The 21,071-nt window shown below is 45.1% G+C and overlaps 2 protein-coding genes across 5 annotated transcripts in view; one reads left to right on the top strand and one right to left on the bottom strand.

Annotated features, from left to right (window-relative positions):
• The window catches only part of LOC6589051 (zwei Ig domain protein zig-8), a 34,022-nt gene that overhangs the window by 2,696 nt on the left and 10,255 nt on the right, over positions 1 to 21,071 (bottom strand). Inside the window, exons 1-4 of one of the 4 annotated variants that reach the window (XM_026988920.1) lie at positions 18,439 to 18,458; positions 3,413 to 3,699; positions 1,933 to 2,010; positions 1,528 to 1,660 (exon numbers count right to left, since the gene is read on the bottom strand). In XM_026988920.1, coding sequence (XP_026844721.1) covers positions 1,528 to 1,660; positions 1,933 to 2,010; positions 3,413 to 3,699; positions 18,439 to 18,442 — 502 coding nt within the window. In that variant the 5' untranslated portion in view covers positions 18,443 to 18,458. Of the gene's footprint in view, positions 1 to 1,527; positions 1,661 to 1,932; positions 2,011 to 3,412; positions 3,700 to 5,475; positions 5,647 to 18,159; positions 18,246 to 18,438; positions 18,459 to 21,071 lie in introns of those variants that run through there. The other 3 variants (XM_026988921.1, XM_026988919.1, XM_026988918.1) reach the window with 3 other exon arrangements.
• On the top strand, positions 12,331 to 12,900 carry LOC6604624. The gene is made up of 2 exons (XM_002029472.2): positions 12,331 to 12,542; positions 12,614 to 12,900. Exons 1-2 carry the CDS (start codon positions 12,474 to 12,476, stop codon positions 12,827 to 12,829), a joined length of 285 nt encoding a protein of 94 aa, XP_002029508.1. The 5' UTR covers positions 12,331 to 12,473; the 3' UTR covers positions 12,830 to 12,900.

The raw sequence follows: 21,071 nt of genomic DNA, 5'->3' as shown, positions 1-21,071 counted from the left end.
TTTTTTATATCCTAGCTCTGTAAACGGTACAGAACTATTTAACACTCCCAAAGAGCAGTTCAGCGCGGGAAAGGATCCTTAGATCACTCGATCAATCAGTGTTCATGCTTCTCAGAAACAAAATCCCTTAAGCCAGCCAACAGAAACGCAAATAAAGAAAAATTCTCTGAATGTCTTCCTAAAAATATCTAGAATCTGATGTAAATCAGTGAACAATTTTGTGGTCTTGCGCCCACGTGATTCGCGTGACGACGTCATGAATATTTTGATCACGATTTCATCGCTAGCGAGCACTTCCTTCACTCCGAATCATTAGCATATATTTCGAAGCTTAACACAGCAGGTGGCGGCCCTTCAGAACTTCCCATGTCCCCTGTCCCCTGTCCCCTGTACCACTTCCTGCCGCCGACGAGCTCCAGGCCAGACGAGGACCTGGCACGAGGCCGGATTACGAGTACTATGTATGTACATCCGCAATGCAGCCGCGCCCGAGAAGGATGTTTGAATATTTTGCATCCTCAAGGCACTCGCATGCCGAAATGAGCATCTGCGGAGGCTGCAGCGCTAATATGACTTTGGCTTTTGATGCGATTTACACCTTTTGACTCGACTTGAGTTCGTTACAAGATTGAGGCAGGCAGCTGCTGGAGGCAGGTAATTTGCTGGGAAAGTCCTTTATCAGCCGGTATTCGTCACTCGTACACTGTTGAGAAAATAGCTCGTGCTGGGCTTTGAAAATAACCTATTTAAATAAACAGGCCACCGAGTGCGCCTAGTCATCCACCGAGAACTGCTCAGAGAGAACATCCCAGACACTGCAGAAAACTGCTCCGGGTTCAAGCCCACAGCCTCCTTGTTGGCAATGCGAATTAATTTGAAACTACGTATAACAGTGGAGGTTGGGCCAGAGACAGACGTATTCAAGCACACACAATGCCATGGACCTCCTCAACAGGCGCAGCAGGAAATCCATTGTAGAACACCTGTGCGAGGGGGAATGGGAGATCCCTTGGGTGGGGTCCTTGGTGTGCATTACAACAGCAGGCATATGAATTTAGTATTGAATTTAAATTCAAATTGCGTTTGCATGCAAAGCGTGTAGAAAAATAGACACGGCGCCCCGTAAGCCGATGGTGTGCCGACAGTGGCCATACTCTCTCTCTCTGAATCTACTGAATCTGTAGAGCTCTACAACTGTATAAATAAATAAATAAGTTAGAATTCTTATCCCAGTCTTCTAATCTCTAGTTCTTGTGTAAGGAATTCATGGAAGACAAGGATAAACCACTATGACCTATGGGTACACACTCGTTGCCCGCCGTTGCATCCATCTACCTCGAGCTGACAAACTTTACGGCCAATTTACAATGCCCTTCACCGGAGAGAAATACAGTGTGTACGTGCACTATGTATCATAAGTTGCCGTTGCCAAGAAATTTCTAACAATGCGTAGGAACACAGGGCGAAAGGGCGGTGGGGGGGGTAAGGGATACGCGAAGGAAGGGCTGGGAAGGTTGGCTTACTCACCTATGACATTCAGGCGGAATGCCATCGAAATCTTTGGCTCCGTGTTCACTTGGCACTCGTAGATGCCGCTGTCACGTGGCTGAGCGTATTTCACATGCAATGTCCAGTCCTTGGAGTCGGCGGTGCGTACAACCTGCACAGCCCAGAAGGGGCCAAACAGAAGGAGAGAAAGTGGAGTCGAATGAGACAGGTACAGGGATACAGAGAATGCACGATAAATCGTGGCCGGGGACGAACCGTCCTTGGGCGAATTTAATCAATGCATACAAGAGCCTGGCCCGAATTGCATACGCAATTAAGCTGACTTGGCTTACAAACGATGCCAGGTCGGGCTGGGGGGAGCACTTAATGAACCAGCGGGGGGGTGGGGGCTGGAGACAGGCAGGGGAGCTTACGGATACGCACCTTGAAACGTTCGTCGGAGGTGTAGGTCAAAACGCCTGCAGTCAGGATGTGTAAATCGCGTTTCCTTATCCAGGATACCTGTAAGAAAATGAGAAAAGGGACACCAAATGCTGTTACAGCCAGTACTTAAGTCAATTTTTTAAATTGGGTTTAGTCCTGCCGCCCGGCTGCTCCGGAACTCCGGAGAAACTGAAGCCGAAAGTAAGGGTACGAAAATGTGATAAGCAAAACGGCAAAATAGTGTAAGCAGCCAACTCTGTTAAGAGAGTGGGCTACAGCTCATCGCAAATACTGTGGTACCCCCCAAGTTTAAGCCCTAAAGATACGGAGAAAATCGGTTTAACTTACACAAATATTTACATATGTAGGTTTGTTTTCCTGTTGATTCATTACTGGAACCCAAAGATATAAGATCCGTTTCCTTGTATTCGCTCAAGTTGATTCCAACACTTTAATTGGAAAATGGATTCGCAGAGGAATGCATCTTGTAATTTCGTTTGCTTTTCGATTTCGACTTACAACCCATCCCAATCGTGGACTCCACTGTACAGCACAGAGTCCATTACTGTTTAAAGGCGGCAGCAGGCGCCGAGCACACACGTGGCAGACAAGGCATTGGCCAAGCCAGGCCAACGGCGGAGAAGAAAAGAGAAATGTAGACAAGTGCGTGCCCAAAATGTCAGCAGCTTAAAGTTTCCAAAAGACTCAAAAAAAAAACTTCCTGCAACTGCCGCTACGGCAGGCAAAAAGTAATCTCGCCGACTGCCCCAGGCTACCGAAACTTTTCGCTCCCCCAAAATCCACAAAAAATGAAGGGGAGAGGCGCAGCACACAGCCTACAAAGGGGCGACACTTAAAGTGTCCAAGTGGCACAAGAAGGCAACGCCTGAGAGCTCCTCTTAAGGTGTGGCAAAGGGATTACGATGGCCAAAGGTCCGCAATAGTAAATCAGAATCAGAGTCTGAGAATGTTTCTTTCAGTGGAGATGGATAATGGTGATGGCAGAAGGTGATGTGAATGGAATGGCGGAATGGAATGGTGCCTCTAAAACGGTTTTCCTACACTGGTAAAATTTTTTAAATACTCTGAGATCCAGCAGGGAAAATATCTTTTTTTGTGGGAAACGCTATCCCCCGTTTTGTACGTACTTCAACACGAATACATTATACCCTTGATATCTAAGAGCAACTCAAAGCAGAAAGGAAAACACAAAGAAAACTCAATGAAAACAAAGCGGGGAAAATATATGAATGAGAGGAATCGTATGTGGAGACTGGACCTTTGTCATGAAACCCCCAGAACAAGGGTAAAAAGATCCAAAAGATGGCTGGGAAAGCGGAACAGACTAGCGATACGAAAAGTTGTGCACACCGCTTGACTAGCGATCCAAATGTTTTCCTTAAGAATGCATTGAAAGGAAAACCCGCAGTGGAACCTATTTCTCGATAATCTGGCAAATGCAATCTCTGGAATCACTCACCGACTTATCGCCCAGATGGTCCACTCGGCAATTGATGGCCGCCGTGTGACCCGTTCGGGCCGTTATATTCCTGGGCATACCAAAGTCAAAAATTGGTGGCGGATAGGTTGTCTCGTCTATTGGGTGCTCTTCTGGCTCCTGCTCCTCCTCCACGGCATTGTTGAAATGAGCAAAGTGGTTACTGTTCCGGACAAGAGAGGCAATGTAGACGTAATCGCTTTCAATCGACGCTTCGGGCGATGAAATCACTGGCAGCAAATCGTTGACGCTGGTGTTTCTGGACTTGGCTGAAAATAGGTAAAAGCAAAATAGTATCAATATTTGATCAAGAGTCCAATTTCGAAATTAAAAAATCTCAAAGAAGATTATATTGCATTTTTTTGCACCTCTCGATCAGGCTTTAAAGGGCTGCTTTAAAAGGTAGATGGTAGAGAAATAGGTTTAAGACAATCAACTCTTGAAGAGCTTAGCCAGTTTCTTCCCAGTCTAATCTTATCGATATATTGGATATATGTACATATAAGACACGAAAACCCGAATACAGACTATTTGAATACAAACATTCTGACGTTCCAGACTTCTGAGTCGCAAAAGGGTTTCGAAACTGGGTTTTAACCTATACAAAATGGACTTGATTTGTACACTAAACCATGTTTAACAATACGTGTCTATTGTGCCAAGAACTATCCCTCTATATTATTGGTTTACGCCGCATTGTATGTCATCTTATTTCCGCCGAAACGTGCCCAGTAAAACAAAGTTAGACGTTAACTCCCACAAACTCTCATAAGTTATAAATCACTCGCTGGGTGCCGACAGACCATCTAGACCGTGCTCGTCTTTGACAAAGTGCAGTGCACACCTCACGTACGGCCCGTGCAGTCACACTTTACGGCGTAAAGCGAAAAATCATGTTTTTGCATTTGAATTTATTTGACACTTTAATGAGCGCACAATGACAGTCGGAGCAGTTGCCAGACGAAGAGCGCGATCTGGCCAAGTGGAGGGGTAGCTCTCTCGCTGACATTCGCCCCTCCAATCCGTAACTAGGTCACTCACTGTGCCGGCTGCACTTGAGTCTTTTTGGGCCGCTGGGTGGTACTTGTGCATGTTAGACACAAAAATCTAAATTATTTAAGTGCCAGCCCCCGCCCGAACGCAGAGCCTTATACGTACATACGTTGAGGAATTCCAGGTAGCGGGAGATGCAGAGATTTACCGTGTAGAGAATTAGAACTGGGACATGTGTATGTTCTTCAAATGACAGACAACATTTCAATAGATTTCCTCAATTCGTTAAGCGAAACGAATACAAAACAATACATTTTTTAATGTATTGCAGTGTTTCCTTTTGCGGCCATATCAAGCTGTTCATTTTGAAAAACGCCGAAATAGCCTGCCGTCATATGAAAACTGTAAATTCCGCACAAAAACGAAACTCGACGCCAAATCCCAATGCGAGTGGTGCACTTCTAGTTGTTGCAGAAAGCTATCCATCAGTGGTTGTTGTTGTTGCTGCTTTTGGGGGTCTGTTTCAAGCCGCAAACCCACACACGGATGATGCACTTTCAGTTTTGGGCAACATTTGAATGCTCGCGGAGCAACTGATGCAAATTTAATTTGGACACCTCTCGGAAAAAACGGCGAGCGCGTGTGTGAGAGTGTGAGAGTGTGCGAGTGTGAGAGTGTGAGAGTGTGCGAGTATCGGAGCGCATAGCCTGCACCCGAGAGTGTATGAGCTGCAACTAATGATGTTACAGGCACTCGCACTGGCATGCCTCTTTTTTATCTAACGATCGAGCGCAGTTTACTTTGGTTTTTTATCTCTTTGACAGTGTTTTTCCCGGTGCGGTTGTCCTAATGTCCTGGTATGGTTGGTGGCCCGATTGCTGCGGTTGATGACTGTCGTCCAATGTTCTTTGGCTTCCGTCACAGTTCGCTGAGTTTTTTGCGGCGTCAACTTCGTGTTTGGTTATTTTTAGTTTGACTGCAGCGGCGTACAGCGAGTGTATAATATAACAGAAATGGAGGCTTAGCCTGGCTTACGGTGGTTGTGTATTTACCTTGGAGCAGATTGGCTTTAGTCAGAGAAGCCCTCGTCTTGGTAGCAAAAGAAAGTCTAGTCCGACCTAGAGAGCGCTGCGATTCTTGAGCATCAGATGAACGCACTGTACGGTTTAAGCTGAGAGGTTGTGCTCTCGACATATCATTTTTTGCTTGCTTTTATCTGTCTCTAAGGCGCTCTCTCCCTCTAAAGCTTGCGCTCTCTTCTTATCTTGCGCTTGCCGCTCTTCTCTTGTGTTTGATCTGAGCTTTCGGGTGCTGCTGCAGCTGCAGCATTCAATAAACGGTTAATTCATTTCATAAACATTTATATATTCCATATTCTCTTCTAAACAAGATTGAAGGAATGGTTGAAATGGTGGGCCTAAATAATCTCTTAGAAGGATCAAAACAACGTCCAATATTTATAAATTTAAGTCGCTGAAATATGGTGAAAAGCAAGCAATTGAAAATAAGCTTTAATATTGTTTTCGGCTAAAAATAAATTATAGAGTTTCCCACACCCATACTCTTACCGCAGGGAGACAAAATAAACGCTCATTCAAATGGCTTGGCTTAAAACATTAAAGCCACAAGCTGCGGCTTAAGGTAGCCGGGCAAAGGCAGACAGGAAAAGGGCTTCTGAAAAATTCAATAAGCAGCTTGTTCCATCGCAATCGTCGAGGAGGACTCCACTCGACGCAAAGTGGGTGTTTGGGGAATATTTATTAAAATCGTTGTGTACAATTTGTGTTTTGCATATCAAAAGGCGTCTGTGTATGCACTCTTGCCCAACATTCTTGTGCGGCAGCACTGCATGCCCCTCGGGCTTGTCTATAATTTGTTCCCTTCTCTAGGTATGGTATTTTTTTGAGCGAAGTATCGCACTTTATACACGTACACGGATCAGAGTTTGCCCCAGTGGCCAGCGGAACAGCTCCTTTCTGCGAGTATAAAACATTTCAAAGGCTTGGGTTCATTGAAGCTAGCTCTGGCCAAAACAAACGGCCTCGGGTCAGGAATCTTGGCTAAATAGACTCTGCAGAGATGGCCAAAGATTGAAGGGACTGCTTGGAGTACTAGTATTCACGACTGGAGCTGCAATGTGCTTTAGTAGAGAGTGCATCACAGCTCCGGGCTGTTGGCAGAGGTCTCGCTTACACGAATCATGTGGCCAGAAGTACAGTCCAGACAGCATGGGAACGCGGTACGGTGACCCTCTATTCATATGGATTTATTCAAAGTCGAATGGCTTTAGACCGTTCCTACTCTTAAGATCCAAAAACTAAAATTGTAAAAAGTATTTATCGAACATTTTTCAATCAAACAAATTGTATTTTATGTTAGATCAACTTTGAGCAGGGTCCTTTAGTCCTCTCCCCCCAGCTAGTCACAAATTTCCTTCAAGGGAAGTTTCCGTTAAATTCCATTCAAAATGTTCGAAGCAAACATTTGTGTTGTCCCCAGCCGAAATGGAGTATTGATAAGAATCTGGCCTCCCTCCCAGGTCCAGGGATTGGAGCTGGCACACTCAATTCCGATTGAGCCCGACAGAGCTCTTCGGACACATTTGTACAGCATTGGAGTGCATAAATATTTACGACTATTAGTTTTAACTCGGAGATCACAACTTTTTCGATTAACTGCAAACTCACTGCGACTCGGAGAAAATTAGCATACCGATGGGACTAGAAAAACAGATTCGGAGGGGGGGGGGGTATCTCGGCGAAGCGCCGAAAAATACAATTAAAATAAATTCTACATAAGCCTTGTCATTTCCATTACTTTGTCTAAATGAGTTCAATGCCAGATCTATGTGAAAACAATTCTTAGTCCCAGATATGTCGAAGGTATGAATATATGTCTGTGGATGTGCCAGAGGAACTATAGGATAACATGTCCAAAGCCAACCAAAGGAGGGTTCCATAATTTAGTTTGTGTACCTAGTCTGAGACGTTATAGTCGCATCCCGATAGATCTATGGATGAAGCATTCCCAGAGGGAATAGGTCTACCTTGAATTTAAATTTGTCGCTTAGTTTACTGAGACATATATTGCGCCTCTCTAAATGTACCCTTTGCAAAGCATCAGAATGCCGCACTCATGACCACACTCATAGCCACAAAGTATTCGAAAACGGAATAAATTATGAGGCGTGCCGCGGGTTACACGCATCGTCACTCAATTCTTAACAGGCTGCCCTCCAGAAAAGTCTATAAATTTTAAAGTCGCAATTAGGCGGGGCGTGGTAGCTACAGCAACAATTCATAAAATTCGCATTAAACGAGTATGTTTTTGAATTATAATGTATTCAGTGAACCATACACGTGGCTTTTCTTCAGTTCTGGTAGACTATTCCCATACACTTCCCAAAAGAGGTAAACTTTTTCAGGAAACTCCCAACCTAGACCAAATGGCGAAGCATCATTTAAGGTGTGCGTAGTATTTGGGAGAACCCTATTGGGCTGGAAAAGTTTCCGTGCTCTATGCTGAGAACAACCTTCGACGCCTTTAAATCATCGGCTGCCAGGAGCACACGACGCTGAATTGCCTGCACACCTGCACAGCCCAAACAGAGCAGAGTCTCAAATAAATTTACATTTAGATATGTGAAGAATATAAATAGGGGAAGAGATGAAATCCGAACCATTTATTTCAGCAAAATGTACCACTTTTGTACCCCTCTTTTGAGCTCATTCTATGTAGAGTACGGAGACGATTGCTTGTCTCGTGAGCATCGGTAGCTCTCTGTCGAATGCTCCACGGTCACGCTGTCATCTCTATATTTTATAGAAAACATATCATATATTGGCTTTGGGTAGAATAATGGCTCGCAATTTGTAGAGCCTACTTTGGGCCCTGCCAGACAATGAAATATTCTCCATAAACTCGCCCCCGTGTCTCACGTCTGTGCCTGTGCTTGTACGAGTATATTCCCCTAAGCACCATCATCAGTTACAAGTGTGAACAATAAATTGTCATCAGCTCGGCTCGACTCGACTTTGCTTTATTTCTTTTCAGCCGGGCCCGCTCTTCAATTTGGATGCTATGGTGCCTGGTGCTGTGGTGCCTGGTGCAGCCGGGGGTGACACAGTCTGCTCTACAAATTGACACACACAAAGCGGAAGAGCGGAAGTGAGGAAACGGAAGCCAAAAAAAAATCGTACGAAGTTTCGCTCTCGTTTGAAGCTGACATTTATTGCGCACATGGCTCCAGCCATTGGTTTTTTATGCGCTTTTGGTGGTGCTTCGAAGACTACGGTTTTCAATTTACATACACGCTATTGTTGGTGGCTGTGATTATCATCAGCCCGAGTCTGGGTGGCACAATTCGGTCTATGAGTAGTGTCGCATATTTCTTTGCCCTCCACTAATGTGGGGCGCTGCGTTGTGCAAGGGATCTAATATGTTTTTTTGTAGACGCTGTAGACGCAGAACTGTTAACATTATTGGCACTAAATGGCATATGACATGCATAGAGATGAGGAAGACAGTTTAATATCCAATAGACGCTTTCGAGAAGGTCAAAATTATATTTTATATACCCTTCCATACCATTTCGAGCCGAGGATGCTTCCCATTCCCATTCCCACTCGAAATCTCTCCGCTTTAGACCCCGCCCTTTACAATTCAGTGTAATATAAATATGGACCCTAGCGACAGACACGCTCGGCAAATGAAAATCAACTGGGAGCAGTCATTATGGCGGCTTTCACTTTCACTTTCCCCCTCGCTAATGTGTTATGAGAGCCCAATGCAGAAGACGCTTCCAACCGTCCTCTGAGGGCGGCTTCCCTCTGCCAAAGGGGCGTAAAGCGGGCTGAGTGCTAGTTAGAGTGTGTTTAAGCAAATAGGTCGTCACACAGACAAGTCGAGGCCGAAGTCGCACTCCAACGCGGCAGCTTACATTGTAATCTGGAGAACAGCGAAGCCAGACAAACGGAAAACGGCAGAGCACAGCCAGCCACGGCGGTGTGCCTCGAACCGGCAGATACCCTAGCCAGGCCATTATAATTAGACGACTACCTAGCAGGCGAACCGGTGCAGATATGCAAGCCCGTCCCACGAAGTCTGCAAAAGTCAAGGCAGGAGTTCGAGATTTTTGAGAAGTAGAACGGGAATTACTTTCGGGCATACAAGCCACACAAACAAACCCCCAACATTTGCGAGTGAGTACTCGTATTTACACTTATTTCATGTCTCCCAACGCATTCTTTACGGCTTGCCTGGGCTGGAGCAGGAGGGCGGGACACTAAGGAGGGAGTCTCCCTTCTCTTCTCTGACATAAAATTCGTTTTGCTTCTCCGCCGCCTGAGATCTCTGTCGCTCGCATTGGCGCCACAGAGCGTATGAGTGATTAAAAGTTTCAGCATTAAGCAAATTGCGTCTAATCCTGGCCAGGCCAAAGGCCATTTCCCCTTCCTTCGTGCTTGGCGAAATCCTTGTCGCCGCTATGCTAATTATATCACGCCACCATAAACTTCCGACATGCAAACGTGCCAGACCAATCATCACAGATTTGACTCCTTCAATCTGCTGCCTACTTTTTGCGCATTTATTGGATTCGATTATTGGAGCTCCGATTTGACCGCTGCCAATTACTACGAAAGCACATATATCCTCCTTTATTTTGGCAGCTGTCGGTCTCAAGTTCTGCGTTTGTTGATCATTATCATTTGACCTCCAAAAAGTTTTTAATCGAACAACAAGTTTGGGGCCAACAGCTTGGGATTGGGCCACGTTCCAGTACGTGATGGAACTTTGACTCGATTGACGCCATGACTTCTACCCATACCTTTATTTCATCTAAACTAAGACAGTGGCATGCCTCTAATATTATTCCAGCAAGTACATACAGTCCCTGTATCCAAAACAGACCTGCAAACTTCCATCCATTTATAGTGATGGTTTTGTTAAACCCATTCGTCGAGGAACTTTGAATACAACTAATAATTAAATGCGTGAGAAAATACTCGTCTAATATTCGAATTATTTGAGCTTTGGTAGCTTTGGCCTATTTTTTGTATAGGCGGGAAGTTGGCAGAGTTCAAACAGTCAGCCATGGCAACAAGACACTCCCACACAGACAGAGGCCCGTAATGAGCTGCCAATATGTCGTGATAATATCTCCGTAATAAGTAGGAATTCGATTCCTGCGAGTACTAATGCATTTTCCCTGGCGGAACGTTTCTGGGAGGGTTTCCTTGGCGATGAATGAAGGCTTGTATGCTTTCAAGAGTTCGTCTCCTCTTCTGGGGTCTACATTTATGACATTTTTCCATCATCCTCGACAGCGACACCGTCTGCTGGTGTCGGCATGTGGTATGTGGTCCAACGGCAACAAAGATTGCTTAATTAACTAAATTTTGTCAGAAGGACTTGTACCTGCGACTATCGAACGCAGGAAATGTTTATCCTTTTGGCAAAGTTAACGAGGAATCGAAGGGGTTGTGTTAGACTTTTGCATGCAACCTTAAATATGTACCTGGAACCTCTTGGGATCGATTGGCCTCTAGGCAGTTAGTTTTTTAATATCCGATCCTTACATTTTATTGTATTGCATATTCGGCGTGTGCCTCAAAGTGCTCTGAGGGCGCTTCAGCCGCCACCTTGAGAGGGCCAAAGAAAGAGCCCGAGATTTGGGCGCGTGGGTGGCTCTTTGGTGGCACCAACAAGCCCGAAGATATCTGCCCTTTGATGCCTTTTCGGTGTAAGATTTCCCGATGCTTTTGCACTCACTGATTCCAAGTACCCAGGTATGCGGCTTTATCTTCTCAAAGAGTTCTAAGTACGATGGTCGCATCCAAGATGAAATATTTTTAATATACCAATCTACGATTATATGCAACAGGATGCAAAGTAGTCTGATTCTCAACTCCTATGCTTTTCCGTTTTGATAGCTGTCTAAAGAAGCCGACCCCTGATCTATATTTCTAGCATTTAACAGGAAGCAACATTAAAACAAACAAATAAGCCTCGTGAAACACTCCATAATCTCAATTTCCAATCACTCCGAATTCCAATTCCTCTAAATTTTCCACTTCGCTGTTCGCAACTTTTTTATTTTCACGGGTTGTATGTACTAACAATTAAATTGAAGGAAATTACAAAATTAAAATACAATAAATAATGACAATAATAATGAAATTGTAAGAATATTTAAAATTTTGTTACTTGTTTTTTTAACCTATCCACTTCACAACCTACCAGATCAGAGTAATCATTTCACTACCTACCACGTGGGTACCCATTTCACTACCCATTAGATGGGTACCCATATCGTAGACCACTAGAAGTGTATCCATATCACGAGTTCGCGGTAAAGGAAGTGGTGTCCCCATGTTGTAGGATTTGTAGGATATTGTGGGTAAAAATGGATATGATGATAAGTATTAATAAAGGTTTAACCGGGAAGTACTGGCGGTCCGTTTCACCACCCCCGAACTAGTGGACAGTACTCGTACTCTATATAGTACTCCTATCAATCAATTACCTTTGTGTGACGGGAACACTCGTAGCTTGTGGGAACGAATTCGTTTAAGCTTTACAGAGTGTTTATCAGTTGATTTTTCTACCTCACTGAGAAGAAATATAGCACTATCGGATGACAGTGTCGGGAGCCGCCATAGAAACGGTGCATTCGATATTCGAGCAGACAGAATTTGTGTTTTATTTATCCGCAGAACTGGCACTTGAAGCTCGAGACTTGGCTGGCAATTCACTTGTCAGCTGAGCAAGCATTTGAATTCTGATTACTCGTCAAAAACGTATGTGGGGAACGGGAACGGGAGAGAGGGACTGGGAGGGCGTATGAGACTTCGATGAATAATCGCAGAAACGACAACAAACAAGCCACAGGCCCAGCGGACAGCTGGACATTTCGGACCGGACCATGCCGGACCAAATCACCGCACACCAATAATAATACGAGTATAAACATATCGAGGGCCAGCCGACGTTGGTGAGCAGTGCGCCTCAGTCCTCGAACGGATTCATTCGCTAATCTGGAACCAACGACATGAACAGCATCAACTTCGCGGTGGAGTTTGACCACGATGAGAACATACTGGAGCACTGTGGACCGGCGGTGAGTATTGGCATTGACCCAAACAGAAACCGAAACAGAAACAGAAGGTGAAGGCCCAACTATCATTCCAGTCCTATCTATCGGAATGCCTGGCCTCGCTCATCTTGGATGACGAGAGCTCCGAGCGTCTCCGGCAGAAACTTCTGCTCTACAAGGCCGAAGCAGACTTTCTGGAATCGAACTTCGACCCAGCCGACTATTATGTTCAGAAGGAGGAACTGATCTTCAAGATAGTTTGTGAAGTGAAAGGCATTGACTATGATCAGTGTTTGAAGAATGAGCCGTAGGCTTGCCTTGGCCTAGCCTTGGACCCAATGTTTGGACCAATTCAAATAAAACAGAATTCTGAAAACTAAAACGTCTCCTTTTGTTGGTTTTAAGAAGGGGCTGGCCCCCACCACCCACAACAAATGAGGCAACCTCAAAGAGCAGACAAACGACTCCTGGATGATTTTGCATGCGGGCGGCCTTTTGTACGATACAATACCTTGACTAGATATTAATTTAAGCCATGTAATGAGACACAGCACATCACAATCAGGCACACACATGCCCGAAAGTATTTACAAGGCCGTAATGCCTTGCGAGACCCACAATTTGGCAATGGGGGGAATGGGGCTGGGCCTGACTGCTCCGATTATTGCGTTGACAGCCACAACATGCCAGTGCGGAATGATCATTTGCGGAATTCAATAGGCAGGCTCATCAATGCCTGTTGAACATGTCTATTTGTAGATACACTGAGAGAATTAAGAGACCACGTAACATGGCTTTATCGACAAGCAGAGAGAGCCGTTTCCGGTGCCATAAAGTATCAGTATCATCAGTATCGTAACCGAATCTGCCCCTCTCTTGAATATATTTATTATTATAATATTCTGCTTAAATCATGTACTTGTTCTAAGTTTTCCCCTTCACATATTTCGTGTGGTATACAAGCTCATGTGCTCATGCTTATTCCTCATTTGGGGGGGAATGTGAATTTAATTTTTTTCGTTTGAAGTAAATTGAGCTGACAGTCAGCTAAGATAACCTGTCGCAAGATGTCTAGGAAATTGGCAGAGAATTCGCTCCTCTCGAGGGTTAGGGCGAAGGGCATTCCTACACACTCATTCCGCTCTGTCTAACTTCATTAGCGTTTAGTTAAACTTGTCGGAATACCAGGCCATTTAAACTGAACTTCTGGTAGGAGAACTGCGGCTTCATTTAATTAAACCCATACACACCTTCCCTAAGCCCTAAGCAAATAAATTGGAAGACACACACGTAGATCAATGGTGTTCGAAGTAAAGTTGCGCGGAGAACTCCTTCCTACTCCTTCCTAATACCGCACTGGGGATAAGCCGTGTAATTAAGCAAAATTCGCCGTCTACCGGTTGGCGGTTTGGGCGTACGTGCAAGGACCCCGAAGCCCCAACGAATTAATAACGTCACAATGTTGCGTTCGAAAATTTATTGAGATGCCGCTTCTAACTCGGCCCCGCCCTCCGCGCCGCGCCCCGCCCCGCCCCGCTCCGCTCCGTCAGCTGTCACCAGCCGGCGGGTTTCTATTTGGCTGTTACCACTCCATTAGCCATGGCCCGCATTTCAAGCGCCCATTGCGCTTGACGGCTCCCGTCCACAATTTGGGTAATTTATTTACAACAAGGTGTGGGGGAAACATTTAAAGTGTTTAAAGCCCTGCTCAAGAGCGAACTTACATTTGGATACAAAAGAGTCGCTTAGCCTGCGTCCTTCTCTTCGGACTTCGAAAATTATGTTTGTTTAACCAAATGCAAAGGGCTTACAAGTCCTTAGAATACATTCAGGCATTCTTTTGGCTATGACCATAGGCCATAGACCTGTTCAGTAAACGACTTGCCACACAGATCCAAGCTGAAAAGAAGCTGCCTTCCGAGCCAGATGCCTTCACTCTTACGGTGTTTAAAACACCAAAACGTCGATTAGCAGCTACGGCTTTGGGTATTCTCCGAGTCTGGATGTAAAATATTTGAAGGCATAAAACTGTCAAAACTACCATAAAACACTCTGTGACGCAGCTTTTGGCCAGCGCTCAGAACTCTTAGCGAAACATGCCTTTAGCCCAAAAATCAAAACTTTGTAGCACACCTCCCCACTCATTATTTTATTGCCTTGCCCAAGCCAAACACTCGCAGCAAACTAATAGAGAACACGCGCCGACAATTAAACACGTCACCAGAACAGGCCCGAACACTACTGCAGACCACATACACACGGACTCACTGTACTTGAAAAAGGAACAACTAAGGAATACGAGCACCGGGTAAAAGGTGTATCGGTGGCGGTCGCAAGGAAGAGAGTACTGCTTTTGTCACCTTCAGAAAGTAGTACTACTTAAAGTACGGCTAAATAATGAATACGTTTAAGTATTCACTGCAGGGGTCGTTTCTACAGGGTATTCCCAGTTCGTCTTTGCAGTGCACACACTTGGTTTGGGTGTGGGTTTGCTTTTCAAATGTCCCGCCTGGATCACGAACCCAAACAGGAGCACGGAGAGGTAGTGAGAGTGTGGGCTGGCGTACCTTTTGCCAGCTACTAATACCCATAGTCCCGACTGCAGCCTTTGCATGGCTCCGTTTCAAACATGCACCCGAGGGCGACAGGCACTACCCCTGCCTAGTGAAAATAAGAGAACTGGCCAACTGCGGTTGATCACACGTAATTGTTGGGGCTACAGCAACAGTCCCTCGAATCAGCAAACAGGCAACAAAAAAAGCCCTGTTCCTGCCATCTCTCCCTTTTATTTGTGGCTTTCGTGACGAGGTCTACTTAAAATGTCAAATACCAAGTTTTGTGGCGTGGGCTGTAATTTAATTAATTGCGTATTCCGCCGATGTAGGATTAAGGGTGCTCCTTAATTAAAAATCTATGGGCAAAATCTCACGGGTCTTTGGCAGGAGACACAAAGCACCTGTTGACCTTCGCTAAAAGTGCCTTTCAAATAAAATTGCCAAGCGTGACGACAGCTATGAAAATTTCAAGTATATTAAACCCCTATACAGTATATTTTGATTGCTGTTAACACTCAGAAGTCCACCCCTAGCTGGCTGGCTGTATCGGGCCTTGTCATCCCAATCAGTAATATTTATACTTTACACGCTATACCGTCCGTGTTTTGAAAACATCTGGTCGACTACAAGAGCCGCATAAAGAGGCTGGAAATATTTACCCGAAACCCCTTTAACGTCCCTCGTAGTCAAAGAAACGCCTTAGAGAGCTACGAATACTAGTAATAGTAGGTCCAAAATAAAAGTTTGAAGGCATCTCATCGCCTTTTCCACAACGGCTTTTCTTAGAAAAAGAGAGTCTTGACCTTAAATGCCCAGAGCAGGGTTCCTTGTGCGACCAAAAACAAAATCACTCAATAGCAGAATCAGCTTATTGTCTGCCTTGCGATAAAAGTGCAAAAAAAGGGCTGAACGTCCTTCATTATTCATTATAGGCATTCGGCCCATTCCCTTTTCCAAGCATCGACCGCAATAATTTTCCTTGATATACATATACACAGATACACACACACAGTCCACAAAGAAACTGAAGTCATTTATCTTGACAGGGAATTTTTACGGCTGCTCACTTGATCGTTAGACAACGAGAAAGCCAAAACTCCTCGACCACAAACTTTCATCAATCTTTCGATAACTTCGCTTGAGCCGCGGTGCTTGGCGGTGCTTGGCGGTGGGGGGCTGGGGGCGTTGTGGGGCAGGTAAGCACCTTTCAGTTCAGTGTCATGTAAATTTGTTTGCACACTTGCACGTAGCCAATAAAATGCTCAGAAAGTGTAGGGAACGTCTCGAATGGAGCCCAAAGAACAAGTCAAGAGTTCCCCTGAAAGGCATTCCTAAATAAATAAATCATGATGGTTTTTTTTCTTTGGCCGCGAAGTCCTTGAACTGTTTACGCCTGCAACACGCTTGATGGAACTTAATAGACTGTGGTTTTTTTTTTTGTTTGTGTATTATTTTTGCCATGTCCCGACTTTGACATCAATTCCTGGCCAATAAATACTCTTCATGCTTCTCTGTATAGATACTCATACGGCACTCTCTCATCCGCCTTTAAAGCACACATTCCTTGACTTCCTGACTTGTTTTATTTTGAATATAATTCTGCGCCCTGGCATCTAATGTGATACTGGGGCACGCAGCCCCAGCTTGTCGCTCCACTGAACCTAATAAAGTTATTGCTGAATCCCCCTCTTTTCAAGCCATACGTTTTCATTAGCCAGTGCTGGCGAGAGATCCTGAGTCGGCGCAAATTATTTTCAATTATTTAATTGGGTAATGGAAGACCTAATGCAGTGTTCATGAAAATTGCCGTCGGCTGAAGTTATGCCCCTGAACTCGCTTCATTGAACTAATAGAGCAGATGGCCAACATACAAATTATCTATTTAGAATTTTAGCATCGAAAATATTTATTTCCAGCTTAAATATTAAGGAAAGAAGTCTTTAAAAGTACCACTAACCATACACCGAACTTGTCGCAAACGAACTATCTGGACTTCATACATAGATGTCAGGGTATTCGCATCTGGCTCATGGCTCAAGGCTGGGCCGAAAACCCTGGGAACCCCGTTGAAAGTTAATTGAAAACCGATGATCCCAGCTCCCAATAGAGATTACAAATTGGTTATTCCCTTTTTAAGTGTCCTGCGCCGCTCTGGTGATCCCACCCGCAGAATTGTTGGCTCAGACAAAGTCCTATCCATGCATTACCGAGACAGACAGAGTCCTATCCCAGCAGGACAGAAGCGCACCCCTTGACAGATCCATCGTATCCCCCGACCTGCCTATCGATTTGGTTATTTATTTATACTAAGCTAAGTTTTGATGAATAAAACTATTGAAAAATCATCCTTGCAAAAAATCGGGGAAATATGATTGGGTGGGGTTTGTAACGAACCAGGCTGGATGTTGGGGAGTGGGAGAAGGGCGCACGCGGTTATTCCCGGCTGGGATGCTCGTCGGCTAATTGGGGTGGTGATCTTGCCCTCCTCTCACCTGATGCCTATCTTCATTATTAACAAGTTAAAATTTATGCGTGCTACGACGAGAGTTAAGGTGGACCTAAAATTGCTTGCACACATAATTGGCCCTTTCTCCGATCTGTCCCCGAACGCTTTTCCCCGCCTCAGATCTCGTTGAGGGCGGATTGACCCTCCCTACCTTGGCCATTCCTAGGTCACAATCTATATGGAATGACCCCTTTGCGTCGTTATGGGATCTTCAGGGGCATTTGGCTAGCCGAAGGCAAAAAAAAACTGTGAACTAAAACATTATAAAATTTATTGAATTATGACTAAAAACTGAGCGATTCCTAAATTAACACTAAACATAACTCAACAAAAAGTACGCATAAAAAGTAAAAAGAATGAAAAAAAATAATATCAATAAAATTGCTTAATAATGATGAGGAATAAAACTAACAATTATCTCGGAATTCATGTATAAAGACAGTACAACAGCCAGACCGAAAGGGGGGGGAAGAAACGGAACAAACAATAGGGGGAATTATGTAATTATCTAAATCTCTCTTTTTTTTTCTCTCATGAGTGGAATTGCCAGGGTTAAATTTTCTTGTTCGTTCTCACTCACCCGATGATCCGCATATCCACCGATGAAGCGCTTCCCGGAGGAGATTTGGACCTGTAAAGTGAACTCCAATCGGGAGTAAAACAAAGGCACACAAAAAAAAACCTCACTCACAAATTCACTCTTTGCTCGCTCCACTCTTACTTTGAGTGACTCATTCCACTCGAGTACAACAAAAAACTCTCTCTGCCCTTTCTTTTTTTTCCTTCTCTTTCTCCTGCCCTTCGCCGACTGTCGCAGACTTTAACGCACAAAAAAACTAACAAAGAAATATTACTTAACTCATTAAATTATTAACACTAAACACTTAACACTGAAACCTATTATTAATACAGATCTCTGCCATTCCCGGCTTCTTTTAGTTTTAGATTTTCTCCCTTCCGAAATCACTCCATCGTTCCCTGGGACGGTAAAAGCACTCGCGAAGCCACTCGAAAGACCCCGCCAAATCTCGGACTGCTCTTGCTTTCGCTCTAGCTACGCTATATAGCCCTGCCTTGGCTCGCTCTCCAAAAAGACGATTGAGTTTTTTTTTCTTCTTCCCCAAAAACCACTCAACCCCCGCTAGCGTGACGTCGGTGCCCGTGTACTTGGGCCTGCAATTTTTTTTCCACCGCTGCTTTGGCTGCTCCTCTGGACCCCTTCTGGCGTCCCTTGGACTCTCGATCTCCTCGACGCCTCGCGTCTTTGGATCCGCGAAGCTGATCCGGGCCGCTTTGCAAAGAAAATACGGCGATGCGGCGTTCCTCCTTTGCGGTATCCCCTGCGCCAATGGCCGGTCCTACACGGATGAAATTATCTGACTAGTCCAATTTTCCTTTACCCTTCTCAATCTTACCTAGGCTGGAAAACTAATGCCGGAATGCTGAAGCTCTTCTCCTCCCGCCGCGATTACACTTTTTTTTCCTTTTTAGCACTTATAAAAAATACTTGTTGGCTGTTGATAGACAAAACGAACGCTCGGGTCGAGCGCCAAAACGGGAAGAGACCGAAGCCAAGCCCCTCAACAAGCTACAACCCTCGGGCCCTCTCAAAGGACAGGGTGAAATGCCAGAGAAAGTTGACAATCCAAGCTGTTAACTCTATCACTCTTCCTATGCCACTTTTCGTGATCTCCCCGACCTAGCCCATAGAGGGTGTTTGGTCTACCACGGCCCTTACGGTGCCGACCACTAGATGGCGCTGCGAACTAGCTCGCTCGCTGATCCAAGCGTTACAAATACCCCCCGCCGAAGATCTGACTTAGTGGTATCACACAAGTCGGATCCAAACTGCGCGGATCAGCTATTGTTTTAAGTCTTTCGCGTGGTATCGCCCAATAGACCGTCCTTGTAGATCCTCCAACTCATAATAAGCATTACCTATCTTCCTGCGGACTCTGGCCTTCACATAGGCTGGGCCCAGCTTGGCACTATAGCCAGCCTGGAAGTTGCTCTGCTTAAAGTTCCTCCGGAACACCTCTTGGCCCACTTGGTACGAAACCTCCCTTGATCTCAAATTGTAATTTCGTTCGTTTTTCTGCCTTTGCTTTTCCATTACCGTTAAGGCCTTGCTACGTACCAATTCCAACGAATCCTCCTTGGAGAAGACTAGAGATTTATCTTCCAACAATCGAAGAGCTCTCAGAACTTTATACGTTTCCCCTGAGCTAACGAACTGCTGCCCAAATACCATATAATAGGGCGAAGTTCCAAGGCTAGAATGGACCGCGGTTCGCAAGGCGCAACAAATGCTGCTCAGCTCCTCGTCCCAATTTTTCTGATCGGACCTCACATAGGAACGAATGGCGGCAATTACAGATCGGTTTACTCGCTCTGACGCATTCGACTGCGGAGAGTATACTGCTGTGACCGTGTGTGATATCTTGTGCGCTTCGAGAAACTTTTGGAAGACTTCCGACTTAAATTTCGAGCCATTGTCCGATACGATGGTCTCCGGAAAGCCAAAAGTGTGGAATAGATCTTGCTGCAGATACTTGATCACGAGATCAGCCGTTAGTTTTTTTACAGCCTTCAGGAAGACAAACTTAGAATAGTGGTCTAGTACTATAAATATGCCAATATTCCCGCTTTTTGAACGTGGATAAGGGCCGAGAAAATCTACGTATAGCTTCTGGAAAAACCTCTGCGACTCGGGTGCCACTCCCATCGGGGGTCGCTGGACAGAGTTCGGTGCTTTAGTTGCTTTACAAGTGTCGCACGCGAGTACATACGCTTTTACATCTTTGACCAAACTTGGCCAATAGAGAAACTGTCGCACTCGCTCTAGAGTCTTATGAATTCCCCCATGCGATGCTAAGGGATGGTCGTGAGCATTGGCTAGTACCTCTGGAATGAGACTCTGTGGGATCCATAACTTCCAGATAAAATGATCATGAAGAGTACTCCCTGTGGCGAAATCACACTTCCTGTACACACGATCTTCGACCACCCTCAGATCCGGCAAGTTAACGTCATTGGCCTTTATTCTGTTTACCAGCTCCACATACTCGTCGGACTGAAAAGCTGGTGACTCGAGATCAACTGCTTGTCCATAACCAACATCCACGGCCGCCAAATCTTCTTCATTAACTCTGGATAAGGCATCGGGTACAACATTTAATCGCCCACTCCGGTGTTCTATTTTGAAGTTAAAGCCCTGTAATTTCAATGCCCATCGGGCCAGCCGCGAATGTAGATCCGTCTGCGTCATGAGCCATTTCAGAGATGCATGATCGGTGATAACCGTAAAATCATGTCCCTCTATGTATGCCCTAAAACGATTGATGCAAACAATCGCCGCCAGACACTCTTGCTCGGTCACAGAATAATTTCTTTGCGCCTTATTAAGTTTTTTCGAGACAAAAGCTATCGGAAATTCGTCTCCTTCCGGAGTCTTTTGCACTAAGACACCTCCAACACCTGACTTGCTGGCAT

This window comes from Drosophila persimilis, unplaced genomic scaffold, assembly GCF_003286085.1.
Source record: "Drosophila persimilis strain 14011-0111.01,24,50 unplaced genomic scaffold, DperRS2 tig00000191-arrow-pilon, whole genome shotgun sequence".
NCBI lineage: Eukaryota > Metazoa > Arthropoda > Insecta > Diptera > Drosophilidae > Drosophila > Drosophila persimilis.
This window is presented reverse-complemented; position numbering and strand designations above follow the sequence as displayed.